Source organism: Xenopus laevis, chromosome 5S, assembly GCF_017654675.1.
Source record: "Xenopus laevis strain J_2021 chromosome 5S, Xenopus_laevis_v10.1, whole genome shotgun sequence".
Lineage (NCBI taxonomy): Eukaryota > Metazoa > Chordata > Amphibia > Anura > Pipidae > Xenopus > Xenopus laevis.
The window spans coordinates 12,787,217-12,805,314 of NC_054380.1; the positions used below are offsets into that span (position 1 = coordinate 12,787,217).

Genomic DNA, 18,098 nt, shown 5'->3' on the forward strand with positions numbered 1-18,098 from the left:
CTGGATTTCAGTTCATTCCTTTGAAAGAATGGGAAGTCCGGATCAACCTGGACAGGTGGCCACCTTAGCTCTGGTTATATTCTGTCTGATGAGCAAGTCCAATGATTTAATTAAAAGTATAGGATCTATTGTACAGAAACCAGTTATCCAAAAAGCTCTGAAATACAGCAATGCAAATTCATCATTTTTAACTGATTTGCTTTTTTCTTTCTGTAATAATACAAATTGTGCTTGACGATAATTAAACCATGTTGACAAAAATCATGATTATGATAATAATAGTTTTGTTTAAATCTTTTTTATTTGTGTTTTTTTTTGTTATTTTGCTTTTTATTCAGTTTGCAATTGCAGGAACTTGGTTGCTAGGGTCCAAATTACCATCCACAAATTTGAATAAGAGACTGGACTATGAAGAGAGGACCTGACTAGAAAGAATAATAAAAATTAGCAATAACTATAAATGTGTAGGCTTACAGAGCATTTTGTTTTACATGGGGGTCAGTGACCCCCATTTGAAAGCTGGAAAGCATCAGAAGAAGGAAAATAATTCTACTGTAAAACAAAATATGGAGACCAATCAAAAAGTTGCATAGAATTAGCCAATCTATAATATGCTAAACTTTATCTTAAAGGGATTCTGTCATGATTTTTATGATGTATTTTTTATTTCTAAATTACACTGTTTACACTGCAAATAATTCACTCTACAATATAAAATGTAATTCCTGAACCAGCAAGTGTATTTTTTAGTTGTAATATTGGTGTGTAGGTGCATCTCAGGTCATTTTGCCTGGTCATGTGCTTTCAGAAAGAGCCAGCACTTTAGGTTGGAACTGCTTTCTGGAAGGCTGTCATACCTCCCAACTGTCCTGTTTTCAGTGGGACAGTACCGCTTTTAACAGCTCAACCCACAGCCCCATGTTTGTACTGAAAAGTCCTGATTTTCTCTGCACTGAACAGCCAGAAAAAGATACAAAGTTTCTAACTTAATTGGCTTTTGGCAGAAAGCCCAGAACAGCCACCAGGTGCATCTAAGATACTTTGTAACAATTTTGAGATAAGAAAATAAGTAATTGTAACAATTTAGATAAGGAGGTCCCTCGGGAAAAGTTAAGGTGGCCATACACGGGCCGATAAAAGCTGCCGACAGACCAAGTCGGCAGCTTATTGGCCCGTGTATGGTGGCCCCCGACGGGCTTCCCCGATCAAGATCTGGCCAAAAGTCGGCCAGATATCGATCGGATGGGACTAAAAATCCCGTCGGATCGCGGCCGCATCTGTTTGTTGATGCGGTCCCGCGATCCGACCGCCGTTCCCGTTTGTTAGGATCTGATCGTTGGGCCCTAGGGCCCACGATCGGATCAGCCCGATATTGCCCACCTCAAGGTGGGCATATCGGAGAGAGATCCGCTTGTTTGGCGACATCGCCAAATGAGCGGATCTCTTTGTGTATGGAAACCTTAAGACTCACAGCAAGGGCAATTCACCTTCATTAACAAAACTGTAATAACTGGAAAAAAAACACAGAAATATGTTCAAACTTTCATAACCTGCCAAATTTTGTAAAATGAACATGGTAATTAGGGGGTGTGGCCACAAAAATGGGCATGGTCAAAAATGTTCACCGCGCTACACGCAGCAACTTTTTTTGACCCTCTTTTTATTTCTCCCTCTCAATGTGTCTCAATGTGTCTCAGTGGGACCTGGATTTTACTTTTGAGTGCTGTTCTTAGATCTACCAGGCAGCTGTTATCTTGTGTTAGGGAGCTGCTGTCTGGTTACCTTCCCATTGTTCTGCTGATGGGCTGCTGGAGGGGGAAAGGGAGGGTTCATTTTACAAAAATTTTGGCAGGTTATGAAAGTTTGAACATATTTCTGTGTTTTTTTCCAGTTATTACAGTTTTGCTAATGAAGGTGAATTGCCCTTTAAACTGAGTCTAACTTTTCCAAAGGGACCTCTTATCTTATATTGTTACAATTACTTGCTTATCTAGAAATTGTTACAGAAGTATCTTATCAGCTGCTGTGGCTATTCTGGGCTCTCTGCCAAAAGCCAATTAAGTTAGAAACATTGTTTACTTTCCAGTACAAACGAGGGACTGCGGGTTGAGCTGTCAGAAGAGGGACTGTCCCTCTGAAAACGGGAAAGTTGGGACTCAGAGGTATGATTGATTGGTATGGGATCTATTATACAACAGAAATCAGTTACCCAGAAAGCTCTGTAATAAGAAATTAACTTCACTTGATAATTCCTTTATTATTATTATTATTGTTCGGTTTTCACAAGGCTGGAAATCGAATAGAAACTTCAGACCAGAAAAAGCCTCAGAAAAACCGAACTGCTCCGGTCACAACCGAACAGGTGGCAACGCTAGTCCGTTTTCTCTCATCTGGTGGATAAATACCAGCAATATGTCTCCTCCCTCCCCCAATAAAAAGATCCAAGAATCCTATTGCGACGACGTCACCTAGAACAGAAAGTGGGAGTGGCCGCTGGAAGCTAGGCCGCGCCCTGCGGAAGTGATGCATTGCGCAGAAGCCGCACCCCCTGGAGAAAAAGTAAGATGTCTGCCACAGCGGGGGACAGAACGGATGGGAAGCGCTCGGGATCGGCATCACCTACGGAGCCTGTACCTATCGTAACCATCAGGAATATTCTTAACTACATGAACCGGGATGAGATCAGCCAACTGCGCCTGGTGAGGGGCCCAGAGTGAGGGCTGGTTTATGTATTTGGATATCTTCCTCTGGGCAGGGGACACCTGTAGCCAGAGGATTCTGGGAGTTGTAGTTCTGAAGGGGCTGGCTCGGTACTGTGTAACTACTTGAGGGAGATTATTTCCCATAAGTCTAACAGGGAGTTGTGATGAGTATTGTAGTGCATTACTGGATTCAGTAAAAAGCAGCTGCATGTTTGTTATCAGACACGGACTTGTAATATTATAGATTTCATATGTATTTGTGATTGTAACAATTTCATTTCTGATTATTTATATATATAGCCACACTCACTGGCTTGGACTTTGTATCATAGAACAAGTTGCAGTTGGTCACTTTCTCCTGACAGTAATCTATTGGAGTGGAGCAGGTTTATTTGTTATAATTTGTGTTCTGTGTGACTGTCGGCATAGGGCCACAGGGTGGACATTGTGGTGGTTACATGATGCCGATGAGCCAGTAGCATTATCTCTCTGTGTCAGACGTGAAGATATAATTCCCTGTATTCATTCAATATAATGTTGTGAGTAAGTTTGCCACCTTTTCTGGAAAAAAAATACCGGCCTTCTTATATTTTTATATTTTTTCCTTATTAATAACATTGGGATAAGCCATCACTTTTACTGGCCAGGCAAGTAAAATGCCGGCCAGGTGGCAACCCTAGTTGTGACTGATCAGCTCTTAGGAAAGGCTCAAACAACCCCAGGTAGAGTTGTGTGACGTGTGAGTGTCGCCACCAGAGAGACATCCCAACCTTGCTCTGACCTGTGTGTGTGTTGTGTCAAGGATACCAAATAGCCCCAGGCTGTATTATGTGTTTGTGTGTCGCTGATCTGTCTGTTTGGCAGCTGACAAAGATGTGACAGTTAATGCCATGCATTGCTCTCAGTCTCCTTCCTTATCTTTTCAACTTGGTCTTGGCGAGAGAATGAAACCCTAGCGTTTAGCACCTATTTTATACATGCTGGAAAATTAGCTTACCAATATACACTCATTGAACAATTTCAACAGTATTAATGATATTCATGATTCATGAGCCTTGAAACAATTAGACAAATACAAGAGTCCTCTGCACTCAACCCATTATCAATATATTTAAGACATTGAGACAGTTTGTGCATACTGCTACTGAAAAATGCCTTACCCTTTAAACAAAACAGGGATTGTTTGTCCATATATTGCAATATATTTAAGCTGAACAACTACGTCAAAGTCATCCCATATCTGGCCAGTCCTACGCTCAATTTTATCTGATTCATTAGGAATTCAATTGCTTCATTATACATTTTACACAGGGACTAAGTTTTACCTGCAGCTTACTTGCTGCTTTCAAAGTAAAACTCCCAAACTTGGCTGCCCTTTTATTAGACACCAGTGGGATCACCTGACTATAGCTGGGAAGGGTGGGAGCTACAACATGGAGCTGGTCACTGCTCCTGTATAAACTATAACAAACAAGGGAAAGTTGTGCTCACCACTAGTTTTTGAAACCGTTAGGCGGGGGTGCAATGAGGCTGTGACCACAAAATAGAAATAGACAAATAGAAAACAATTCTTCCGGACCTCTTCTACATTGTTTCAGGAGTCGGAGCTACCAGTGCAGAAAATGTTACCAGCCAGCCAGACAGATGCATTTTTCAATAGCAGTTACAGTTACACATATAACCCGTTGGTGATGTGTAATGGACATGTGTTTGGAAGCGTCTTAGAATGAGACACACTCTTTCATTAGGCGAAAGACAGTTTTGGGGTGGCGTTCCCCATTAATACGATAGTGGTCTGTGTGCTGCCTCAGAGATCACCTGACCAGAAATACTACAACTCTAACAGGAAGAAGTGTTGAAGCAAAAGACAGAATTCTGTCTGTTAATTGGCTCATGTGACCTAACAAGTATAGTTTGTTTGGTATGTTTGTGTGCACCGTGAATCGATCCCAGGGGGCGGCCCTTATTTTTTAAAATGGCAGTTTATTTAGGATTACCCAATGGCACATACTACTAGAAAAGTATATTATTATGAATATGGTTTATTTACATGAAGCAGGGTTTTACATATGAGCTGTTTTATGCAATATCTTTTCATAGAGACCTCCATTGTTTGGGGTGTATAGGTTTCCTTTAATTTGCATATACAAATTAGGATTCAGTTCGGTATTCGGCCGAATCTTTCTTAAAAGATTCAGCCGATTACTAAATAGTGGATTCGGTGCATACCTAAATCCTAGCAACTAGGTTGCTATAATTTCAAACTGGGGATCGGCTGAATAAAAAGCTAAATAACTCAAAAACCACGAAAAGTTAGGATAATGTAGGTGAACAACCCCTTTAATATTGTTTTTGCGTTTTTTGCACCCATTTTAAGAGCTGCCATAACTGACCCTGTCTGATTATATGAAGGAGTTTCACTCAGTATATTAGTGTGCAAGGGTTTTTTTTTTCTGTATGTAAGTAGAATTTATTCACATATGGATCTTTTCTACGTCTACTAAAGTATATCCCATACATGAATATGGTGAACTGGCCAATGTTTATACCATTACTCCAATAAGGGATTATCATAAGGAAAGCCCCTCTCCCATATTGCTGCAGTAGGGTTTATCTCATGCTTCCTTCTTGGCTTTGTTTGTATCGCTGCAGCCATCGGCAGGCAAAAACAATGCATGGCTTCCTTTGGGACAAACCTTGGCCTGTATACCTAGGGTTTCCTTGATAACATGTGTTTCATGGGATTAACCCTGTGCAGGTTGATTGCATTAACAGATTTGCATTCACAGATTAACCTGAATACTTTTAATTGAACTGGAAAAAAAGTTTTTTTTAGATTCCTTTAGCCCCTTCCTGACCTCCCCCTTAAGGTGGCCATACACGGGCCGATAAAAGCTGCCGACAGACCAAGTCGGCAGCTTATTGGCCCGTGTATGGGGGCCCCCGACGGGCTTCCCCGATCGAGATCTGGCCGAAAGTCGGCCAGATCTCGATCGGATGGGGTTAAAAATCCCGTCGGATCGCGGCCGCATCTGTTCGTTGATGCGGTCCCGCGATCCGACCGCCCGTTTGGCGAACGCTAGGATCCGATCGTTGGGCCCTAGGGCCCACGATCGGATCAGCCCGATATTGCCCACCTCAAGGTGGGCATATCGGAGGGAGATCCGCTCGTTTGGCGACATCGCCAAACGAGCGGATCTATCCGTGTATGGCCACCTTAACACCTCCCTGGATACGTTTTTTTTGTTTTTTTTAATATACCACAATTCGGTCCTTTCATTTCAATTGTTTCAGAACAAACTGACTTTGTTGGCTATAACTTTCCTCTCTGTGGGTGCAGGGGTGCTGGGAGTTGTAGATGTGTGAGCGCTAGATAGTAGAAAGTTTGTAAGCAATGCACATAGAACAATGGTGGGAATAGGCAGTGGCTGCTGCTTTGTTGTTATCCCATCAACAAGTGCTGTAATTGTATCCATGTGACAGGTTAGATCCCTTGTACCCCTCCCCCATGCTGCTATTCAGACTTGTACATAATACACGGAGATTCTCCAACCCCCTGCCCCCTTCCCGGGCTCTTTCACTTCACTGTTGGCAAAAAAAAACTCCCTGAAATCTGCAGTGACAGAAACCGTCTGTCAGTGCAGTTGTACACAATTGGGGCTCATTTATCAACACTGGGCAAATTTGCCCATGGGCAGTTACCTATAGCAACCAATCGGTGATTAGCTTTTTAAAGCCAGCTGGAAGTAGAACAATGTATGCAGCAATCTGATTGGTTATTGGTTGCCATGGGTTACTGCCCAGTGTTGATAAATGACCCCCACTGTGTTATACAGTAGCCCTGTGTAAGGGCTCTTACACATGAGCGTTCTGACCTGCGCTCCCCTGCGTTCCGTTTTTTGGCGTTCAGCCGCAGGGGAGCGCAGGAATAGACGCAAGTCACTCAGGCGCGTGTAGGCGCCGAACGCAGGTTCAGACGCATCATGCTGCATTTTTCCTGCGTTCGGCGCCTACACGCGCCTGAGTGAGTACAGCCCCATTTCAAATAATGACTTGCGTCTATTCCTGTGCTCCCCTGCGGCTGAACGCCAAAAAACGGAACGCAGGGGAGCGCAGGTCAGAACGCTCATGTGTAAGAGCCCTTATGAACCTTTTGCCTGTCCTTGTCATTGCTAAACGTTATTGCTACTGTTGCACCATCTGTGACCGATGTCCCCTCACCTGCTCTCTATCAAGTGATGTCATGCAGGTGCTCACTTATTATGTCATACATTGGCCAATGGATTCCCCGCTCTGCTTATCCAGCAGCTGCATTTATTATTGTAGGGGCAATTTTCAGCCCGTTTCGTAGAAAAACTAAAGTACATGTGGCTCCTATAAAAGCATTTTATATGCAGAGATAGGAAACGGTGAGTGTATGTGTTACACACACATTCAGGTCGTATGGACTTTGTTCTGTATATACAAACATAGGAACTGGGCTGTTTGGAATTTTCTGTTTATGTTTGAACTGTGATTATGCTGTGACTGGCTGTGTATTGCTCCTGGCCCTCCCCACCCGGACTTACAGGAAAATAGCCAGTGCAGCACCTAAAATATGCATTTTTTAAAAAAGTGTTTTTCATTTGTAAATCCTTGAACCACTTACAGCCATGCATTGGTATGGACAGCTAGAGGTCTGCTTGTCCACTGCACCTCTTGGGTAGGTGTAAATATATGTGACATATATATATATTGATTGGGGCAGCACTCCGCTTTCATTTTCTTACATTAAGGGGCAGATTTATCTAAAAAAACAATTTTGATTTTCTCCACGATTCAAATTTTTTTTTCACTCACACCTTCGACTTATATTTTTTGAAATATATTATATTATAATTTTAAACTCTGTAATTAAGTGAAGAAAAGCTAGAAAATTAGAATGTGAAAAGTTGCCATCTAAAAGCTGGCGAGGTCATGTAGAAGTCAGTGGGAGTTGTCTTAGGCAAAGCTAGCGTTTTTTGGATCGTGCGAAAAATCAAACTTGACAGATCGATATCTGGGCAATTTTTGGCCTGGAAATAGATAATAGAGAGCACTCACCCACACACGCTGTATGTCGACCTTGCCGTCTGTGCTGACACATGTACGCGTTTCCGGAAGAACACGTTGAATACTGTATCCACTGAGCAACAAAATCATGGAGCACCAGGCAGCATTTGGGGTCATATAAAAAATCCAAATTTATTGAGAAAAATCATAAAATCATGATGAGCACGCAAGTGAACATAGCCCCCACTGAAGTGGCGTGAGGCCACAAAACGCGTTAAGCGTGGGGCTATGTACATTTGCGTGCTCATCATGATTTTATGATTTTTCTCAATAAATTTGGATTTTTTATATGACCCCAAATGCTGCCTGGTGCTCCATGATTTTGTTGCTCAAATTTTGGCCTGATATCGATCGGGAGAACCTGTCGGGAACCCACACACAGGGGCAGATAAGTTGCCGAATCGGTCTAAAGGACCTATATCGGCATCTTTAATCTGCCCATTTATGGCCACCGTAAGTCTACTATATCTTTTAAACATTAATTAAACCCAATAGGATTGTTTTTGCCTCCTATAAGGATGAATTATATCTTTGTTTGGCTCAAGTACAAGGTAAAATAAGAAAAGTAAAAATCGGAATTATTTGATTAAAATGGAGTCTATGGGAGAAGGCCTTCCTGTAATTCTGTATGATGCCAAACCTGTACTCCTCCTTCCTCCTACTTTCAGGTAGTTTAATTGGCTCTTGATAAAACTGCTCCTAGTGTGTGTGAATGTGATGGGGCAATAGATTGCAAGCTCCACTTGAAGAACTCCTAGCCTTGTGGTCAATGGGCAGAGATATATGGCACCCGCAGTGTTTGGATGGCTGTTACTGCCCTGCACCATGGGTGCTACAGCCCAAAGTGCTGTAATGAGCCACCGCAGAGTCACTTCCATCGAGGCAGAAGCAGGGAGGCCACTTTCTGATACAAGTGCAGTGTTGAGGCTGAATGCTCCGTCCTTGGAATGTTCACATCAGAATTCATATTGAATGAAAGGAACATTCTGAACTTCAGATTTAATCTTTATTGAAATGTGGTTCTCTGCAAGCACTTTGATCTTGTCTCGATGGCTAAAGTGCTTCAGGCAGGAATAGTTGTGCCTTGTGTGGTGCCAAGAGGAACATTTCCTTCTATGGATTACGTATGTCAGGCACTTATTGGGGTGAGGGGTTCCTGGTTGGTCCCATCCACTGTGTATAATCGTGTGTGTGACTGTCACCACCCCTCTCTGAGTCCACATAAATGGCAGGATTTTCACATGCCTGTTTTTTTTGTTCTTTTAGTAGTAGATGTTTGCTTGGGAAGAGCCATCATGAAGGTAACCTTAGATCTTAAAGGGACACTGTCATGGGAAAAAATGTTCATTTCAAAAGGCATCTGTTAATAGTGCTGCTCCAGCAGAATTCTGCACCGAAATCCATTTTTCAAAATCGCAAACAGATTTTCTTATATTTAATTTTGAAATCTGACATGGGGCTAGACATAGTGTCAGTTTCCCAGCTGCCCCCCAGTCATGTGACTTGTGCTCTGATAAACTTCAGTCACTCTTTACTGCTGTACTGCAAGTTGGCGTGATGTCACCCCCCCCCCAGCAGTCTAACAACAGAACAATGGGAAGGTAACCAGGTAGCAGCTCCCTAACACAAGATATCAGTTCCCTGGTTGATCTAAGAACAACACTCAATAGTAAAATCCAGGTCCCACTGCGACACATTCAGTTATATTGAGTAGGAGAAACAACAGCCTGCCAGAAAGCAGTTCCATCCTAAAGTGCTGGCTCTTTCTGAAAGCACATGACCAGGCAAAATGACCTGAGATGCACCTACACACCAATATTACAACTAAATAAAATACACTTGCTGGTTCACTATCCCTTTAAAGTTAGATAAGGGGAATTAATATTCAGTGACCCTCCAAATATTTCTGAACTACTGATCTTTTGGCGTAGGGCCTGGTAATGATATTATCCCTTTAAAGGGGTTTTTCACCTTTCAAACACCTTTTTTCACTTCAGTTGTTTTTAGATTGTGCACCATAAACAAAGAATTTTTTCAGTTGCTTTCCAGTTAAGCGCATTTAAAAATCTCAGCTGTCAATCTCAGCTATCAATCAAATATAACCTGCCCCTCCTCTATGCTTTAGGCCTAGAGGCGGGCAGACAATTACTTTCACTTTCCATTCAGCACTTCCTTCCACATTCCCCTGTTCTCTTTACCGTTTAATTGTGTAACCAGGGCATGGGGATGGACATCAGGTCCCCCATTCTGGTGCACAAACAAGATTCTGAGTTGATACAAGACTTGTCTTAATAACAGTGTCCACAAAATGGCTCCTGTCTGCTTGTTATAATTATGAATTCCCAGACTGATGGAATCAAGATTCATATAATTTATATAGAGTAATTAAAGTTCATTTTGCTTGACTAACGTGATAAAATAGGAATTGGAATATTTTTTTTGGGTGACGGGTCCCCTTTAAGCCTGCACTGTGCCTGGCCTAGTGATTACCCAGTGTTAATTCTGTTTGTTGCAAGTTGCTCTCTTTAGGGCTGCGGTAGCACTGCATTGCACCAGTAATATATTATGGGTTTATATCCCTCCAGCTTGGCTGCAGATTTGTCTGTACTGCAAGTGAAGTGCGATGTTTAACCATCTGCCAACCAGTTACTGGCAAATAGATGTTAACAGAGCCACTCAGTGACTTCTTAATATCCTTATAATTTACAGTAGGGGCACATTATCCCTTATAATACACAAGTTGCCTATATAATTCAGCCTGCAGCCTTGTGCCTTTATATGGTCACAGAACCCCTCAGTGACCTCTAATATCCTTATTTACAGTAGGGGGTACATTATCCCTTATAATACATGAGTGATACTCAGAGTTCCCTGTATAACTCAGCCTGCAGCCTTGTGCCTTTATATGGTCACAGAACAACCCATCAGTGACCTCTAATATCCTTATCATTTACATAGGGGGTACATTATCCTTTATAATACATGAGTGATGCTCAGAGTTCCCTGTATAACTCAGCCTGCAGCCTTGTGCCTTTATATGGTCACAGAACAACCCCTCAGTGACTTCTAATATCCTTATCATTTACAGTAGGGGGTACATTATCACTTATAATACATGAGTGATACTCAGAGTCTCCTGTATAACTCAGCCTGCAGCCTTGTGCCTTTATATGGTCACAGAACTCAGTGACTTCTAATATCCTTATGATTTACAGTAGGGGGTACATTATCCCTTATAATACATGAGTGATACTCAGAGTTCCCTGTATAACTCAGCCTGCAGCCTTGTGCCTTTATATGGTCACAGAACAACCTCTCAGTGACTTCTAATATCCTTATCATTTACAGTAGGGGGTACATTATCACTTATAATACATGAGTGATACTCAGAGTCTCCTGTATAACTCAGCCTGCAGCCTTGTGCCTTTATATGGTCACAGAACTCAGTGACTTCTAATATCCTTATGATTTACAGTAGGGGGTACATTATCCCTTATAATACATGAGTGATACTCAGAGTTCCCTGTATAACTCAGCCTGCAGCCTTGTGCCTTTATATGGTCACAGAACAACCTCTCAGTGACTTCTAATATCCTTATCATTTACAGTAGGGGGTACATTATCACTTATAATACATGAGTGATACTCAGAGTCTCCTGTATAATTCAGCCTGCAGCTTTGTGCCTTTATATGGTCACAGTTAACAGTTTCCACTGCTAAGCTCTAACGAGCACTTTCTCTTTATCCTATTGCAGATGTTCCTTACCGTGTACCTCAGTAACAACGAGCAGCATTTTACAGAGGTGCCGATCACACCAGAAACCACCTGCCGAGATGTCCTAGAGCTCTGCAAGGAGCCAGGGGAAACAGACTGCCATTTAGCAGAGGTGTGGCGAGGCACAGGTACGGGCCACTGGTTCTCACTAGTTTTATTATGAATCACATAATGTCAAGATGTTCCTGTATACTCCTTAAAGTATCAGTTGCACACATCAGGACTATGGCAGCAGCTACTCTCTAGCCATTCTATAAAAAATAGTGGCTCCCCATCTTGGATCTTGTTAGTCAGTGACACTGCACATGCTCAGTGTTCTCTGTATGGCTGTTGACAAGTAAAGCTTAGGGGGTCATCAGAAATCATCGATTCATCAGCAGAAATTGAGGTTTTCTTCTGTCATAGAAAACATTGCTTAAAGGAGAACTTAAGTCTAACTAAAGAATTAGCTAGAAATGTTGTACATTATATTTTGTGGTTCTGTGCCAGCCTAAGGCAACCACAGCCCTTTAGCAGTAAAGATCTGTGTCTCCAAAGATGCCCCAGTAGCTCCCCATCTTCTTTTCTGCTGATTCACTGCACATGCTCTGTGCTGCTGTCACTTACTGAGCTTAGGGACCCACTCACAATATACAGTACACAGAGAATAGAAATGTCACAATATAAAGCTGATTAGTAATTAATACAGATAATTACTACATGGCAGCACAGAGACCAGTGCAATTAGCATCAGAATTTAATAATCAGCCCTGTAGCATCAGCTTATATTACCGACCAACCTCATTTTTTGCTGGATAATTAGTGACGAGCCCTAAGCTTAGCTTCTCAACAGCTGCTCAGAGCCCACTGAACATGTGAGTGTCACAGACACTTTCCAAGATGGTGACCCCCTGTGACAAGTTTGAAGTCCTGGATCATTGCTGCTATTGACAAGCTGAAACTTTAGGCTGGTGCAATAAGTTTGCTATATATAATATGACATTTTTAGCCTCATTAATTTTTAGGGTTTAGTTTTCCTTTAAAGGAGAAGGAAAGCTACGGAGGCATTTTATTGCGAATAGATCAGCTGCAATAGTGCAAGCTAGAATGCTATATTTATTCTGCAGAATGTTTTACCATACCTGAGTAAAAAGCTCTAGAAAGTCTCTGTTTGTTTAGGATAGGAGCTGCAGTATTAACATGGTGTGACATCACTTCCTGCCTGAGTCTCTCCCTGCTCTGGGCTCAGATTACAGCAGAGAAGGGAGGGGTGGGGGGGGAAGAGGAACAAACTGAGCATGCTCTTGCCCAGGGCAATGAGGTTTAACCTGAAGGCAGGAAGTCTGATACAGAAGCCCATGAGTACACAATAGAAGGAAAGAAATGCAAAGTTTCTTTTGACAGGGGACTCAGAGCAGCACTACTTTGGGGGTTTACTGGTATATTTAGATGGACCTTTCTGATAAGGCTTACTTAGTTTTAACCTTTCCTTCTCCTTTAAAGATTGATGCAGAATGCATTGGTTTCTAAGCTGCCTTTTATTGTGAAAATGAATGAATGACTCCTTTGTATTGAATTATAAATTGTACATTCTGCATATTGTGAGTTGGTCCCTAAGCTCAGGTAACTGATGACATCATGTTTGGACGATTCTGTTCTAATGCTGAGTGCATGATGTCACCTCCTTTCTCCAAACCTTTTCAAAGTATTTAAAATGTGGTTTGTGTTATTTGGCCTTTGTCTGACACATGGGCAGGACTGGTTTCAATCAGCATGAGAAGCACATTTGGTGCTGGTTAATGAGCGGTGTGTCACTGTTTCATGCCTGAGGAGGAGTTTAACATGTTGTTTTCAGATTTCTTTGCTAAATAAAAAGGAAACCTAATACTGACTAGGAGTTTAATTGAGTACAAGGAAGAAAACTGGGAGACAAAGCAAATAGTAGACAGCCTTGCCCTTGGCAGACCAGTTTTCTATTTTTCCAACCTGTTGGGAGTTGTAGTCCAGCTACAGCCAAAGGATCTCAGGTTATCCCTGCCCTCCTGAGGACTCTGCTAAACACAGTTGGTATTTGTCATTGTTTTTTTGTTTTTTCTGGGATAAGTAATCGGCTACTTTTGGAAGTCAAACTTCCCCTTTAAAGGAACAGTAACACCAGAAATTGAAAGTGATTTAAAGTAATGAAAATATCATGTAGTGTTGCCCTGCACTGGTAAAACTGATGTGTTTGCTTCAGAAACACTACTATAGTTCATATAAACAAGCTGCTGTGTAGCAATGGCAGAAATTGCAAAAAGTCTACATGGCACAGGTTAAATAGTGGATAACAGATAACACCATTAAGTTCTACAGAGCTTATCTGTTATCTACTGTGTATCCTGAGCCTTTTCTCCTTTGAATGGCTGCCCCCATGGCTACACAGCAGCTCATTTATATAAACTATCGTAGTGTTTCTGAAGCAAACACAGCAGTTTACCAGTGCAGGGCAAAATTGCATTATATTTAACACTTTATTTATTTATTTATTTTTTTGATTTTGCTATTCCTTTAAGGCAAGATTGTTTTCCTTCCCCAACTTATCCCTTTATCTTGGGTATTATTGTTGCTAAAAAGCTTTGTAAAAAGCTGTTTAGAAGCTTCATTGTTTGGCGTCTCTTTAAAAGCCTGTTCATTGCCTGAACCCATGTCTGCTATCTGTAAGCAGCGTGAGAAAAGATCATCCCAGTCCAGCAGTAATCTAAAACCCCATCCCATGGCTGGTAGGAATGTTGTTAAAGGAACAGTAACACCAAAAAATGTAAGTGATTTAAAGTAATGAAAATATAATGTACTGTTGCCCTGCACTGGTAAAACTGATGTGTTTGCTTCAGAAACACTACTATAGTTCATATAAACAAGCTGCTGTGGAGCAATGGCGGAAATTGAAAAATGGCCATATGGCACAGGTTAACTAATGGATAACAAAGAACACCATTAGACAGACAGAGCTTATCTGCTATCTGCTGTGTAACTTGAGCTTTTTCTCCTTTGAATGGCTGCCCCCATTGCTACACAGCAGCTTATTTATATAAACAATAGTAGTGTTTCTTAAGCAAACACAGCAGTTTTACCAGTGCAGGGCAACACTGCATTATATTTTCATTACTTTAAAGGGGACCCGTCACCCAAAACAATTATTTCAAATCCTATTTTATCATGTTAGTCAAGCAAAATGAACTTTAATTACACTGTATAAATTATTCGAATCTTGTTTCCTTCAGTCTGGGAATTCATAATTATAACAAACAGGCAGGAGCTATTTTGTGGACACTGTTATTAAGACAAGTCTTGTATCATCTCAGAATCTTGTTTGTGCACCAGAATGGGGGACCAGATGTCCATCCCCATGTCCTGGCTACACAATTAAATGGTTAAGAGAATGGGGGAATGTAGGGAGAGCAGTGACATTTAGGAAGCGCTGAATGGAAAGTGAAAGTAATTGCTTGCCCCGCCTCTATGCCTAGGCATAGAGGAGGGGCAGGCAATATTTGATTGACAGCTGATATTTTTAAATGAGTTTACAACAGCTATGAATGCTTTAATAAAAAAAAAGGAAATTGGATTTCATATTTAATTTGAAAAGGACTTTTATTATACAGATTTTTATGTCTGGGTGATGGGTCCACTTTAAAACACTTTTATTTTTTGATGTTACTGTTCCTTTAAGGGACTCATAGGTAGGTATATGTTCCCTATAAAAAGCGGACGATTGGAGACCAAAATGGCTTTATTTTAAAGGAGAAGGAGAGCTACGGAGGCATTTTATTGCCAATAGATTAGCTGCAATAGTGCAAGCTAGAATGTTATATTTATTCTGTAGAATGTTTGACCATACCTGAGTAAAAAGCTCTAGAAGCTCTCTGTTTGTTTAGGATAGCAGCTGTAGTATAAACATGGTGTGACATCACTTCCTGCCTGAGTCTCTCCCTGCTCTGGGCTCAGATTACAGTAGAGAAGGGAGGGGGGGGGGAAGAGGAACAAACTGAGCATGCTCACGCCCAGGGCAAAGAGGTTTAAGCTGAAGGCAGGAAGTTTGATACAGAAGCCCATGAGTACACAATAGAAGGAAAGAAATGCAGTGTTTCTTTTGACAGAGGACTCAGAGCAGCATTACTTTGAGGGTTTACTGGTGTATTTCGATGGACCTTTCTGATAAGGCTTACTTAGTTTTTACCTTTCCTTCTCCTTTAATGTTTCTGCTATTTACATTGTTTAAAATGTATCCATTTTATTTGTTCCTGTGTTTAAAAATGTCTTTATGTTTCATATATTTGTTAATCGCACCCAGTGACTGTACCTATCCTGGGTCTCTCCAGGCCCTGGTTACTCTCTGCTAAGCTCACAGTTCATGTTGAGGGTGTAATGCTTTGTTTATATATTTGAGACACTAATCTTTGCATTCATAGACCCCCCTACCCCTGAGAGGTCCTGTGTACATGTGCAGTGTTCTACTAAATGGCTACAAGCAGATTTCTCCACCTTTCTGCTTTGTCTGGTCAATGTAACAGATAAGATAACAATGAACATGCAGAATCCCCTTTGCATTCTTCCTGTGGATGTATTTGGGCTTGGAACCTGTTTATTTGAGTGACTTATTACGGCTCTTAGTAATGTAACCACTGCTCTAAATCCTGACCCTCCGCTGTATTCCAGAGCGCCCTGTGCCAGATAATGAGCGTATGTGTGAAGTGTTACACAAATATGGCACACACAGGAACGAAGCACAGTTTTACCTGCGACATGAACGCCCTCCATCCAGAGAATCAGGTAGGTGACCTCTCCTTCTCACTTGTGATCCTCTACTCCACCCTTATACATGTTTATTTGCTGTGGAACTTCCCTGCACTGATCAGCAGAACATTTCTGCACTTGGGGAACTAATCCCTTTGCATTTAGCTGCCTGCTCATACACGATTAGCTGCGGCTTTGCTTCATTTAAAGCAGGAATTCCATGCAGATTTATTCTCCCTAGGTTTTTGTTTAAGTCTTGGGTTCTGTTGAAAGGAACTCTGACATTCAGCACATGCAATCCCTCTTGTCCTCAGGATAACATTTTCTTTTTTAAACCATACATTTAAAATATGTATATATTTTGTCTTTACATAGTGTTGTGGCTTATGCAGTGCATTGTTTTGTCTGCAGCTACTGTTGTGGGGAAAAATGTGTTTTTTTTTCAAAACACATCAGTTAATAGTGTTACTCCAGCAGAATTCTGCACTGAAATCCATTTCTCAAAAGAGCAAACAGATTATTTATATATAGTTTTGAAATCTGACATGGGGCTAGAAATATTGTCCCAACTACCCCCAGTCATGTGACTTGTACTCTGATAAACTTCAGTCACTCTTTAGGGCAGAGACACATGCTCAGATTCAGGGACATTTAGTCGCCCGGCGATAAATCGCCTCTTCAGGGTGACTAATCTCCCCGAACTGCCTCCCGCAGGCTAGTATCTAATCCGCCAGCGAGATGGCACTCAGAGTGCTTTGTTTTCGGAAGTCGCCCGATGTTTCCTCTGGAGGCAACTTCGGACGACTTCGGAAAACAAAGCGATCTGATTGCCATTGCGCCGGCGATTTACATTCTAGCCAGCGGGAGGCAGTTCGGGGAGATTTGTCGCCCCAAATAATTTTTATATTATAGAGTGAATTATTCGCAGTGTAAACAGTGTAATTTAGAAATAAAAACGACATCCTAAAAATCATGACAGAATCCCTTTGTCACATTTGTTTCATTTTCTGTAAAATGTTGAACGTTCTTTTCCCTTTATTGTTAGTATTTTCAGTAGAAGGGTTTCAGGCCACCATAGATGCCCCGAGGTGAGCTACCATGTGCCTCATGCAATGGTAAAACACAGTGATCTGAAACCAGAGCAACATGTTGCTCACCAACCCCTTGGATGTTGCTCCCAGTGGCCTGAAAGCAGGTGCTTATTCTTGAGTTCTTGGCTTGGAGACAAGCTTTTGTTGTATCAATCCAGATGTACTGCCAAACAGAGCCTACTGTAGGCTGCCAGTCCATATAGGGTCTACCAAATAGCCAATCACAACCTTTATTTGGCACCCCCAGGATCTTTTTCATGCTTGTTTTGCTCCCCAACACTTTTTTTTACAATTGAAGGTGGCTCATGGGTAGAACAGTTTGGGGACCCTTGGATAACACTTTTAAGATATTGCAGGGTCCTTTTATGAAGTGTGGGTAGGTGAAGGTCTTTGCTCCTTTTCCTGGTCTTGGTCGTTTTTACTGCCCACCACCCCAAGTGCCAGCAAGCCATAGCCCTTGCTCATCTGGTTTCTTTAAAAATCAGATTTGTAGGATGACTTTATGAGGACATCAGGATAACGGCTTATGTTGTACATTGGAGTTGATCACTCCTTTATAGAAGTCGGGGAAAGACCTACAACAGCAATATCATTGTTTTAAACAGAAAAACATAGGTTGTGATAGCTTGTTAATGATTGCAAGAAAGTTACCCAACTTATTGCACAACGATCATGTGCACCTAGGTGTTT

The 18,098-nt window shown here is 41.6% G+C and overlaps 1 protein-coding gene across 2 annotated transcripts in view; it reads left to right on the top strand.

Annotated features, from left to right (window-relative positions):
* Positions 1 to 2,466: 2,466 nt before the first annotated feature.
* Positions 2,467 to 18,098, top strand: part of tp53bp2.S (tumor protein p53 binding protein 2 S homeolog) — a 33,984-nt gene continuing 18,352 nt past the window's right edge. For both annotated transcript variants that reach the window (XM_018264955.2, XM_018264956.2), the window contains exons 1-3: positions 2,467 to 2,699; positions 11,549 to 11,696; positions 16,240 to 16,353. In XM_018264955.2, the coding sequence (XP_018120444.1) occupies positions 2,565 to 2,699; positions 11,549 to 11,696; positions 16,240 to 16,353 (397 nt within the window). In that variant the 5' untranslated portion in view covers positions 2,467 to 2,564. The remainder of the gene's footprint in view (positions 2,700 to 11,548; positions 11,697 to 16,239; positions 16,354 to 18,098) is intronic.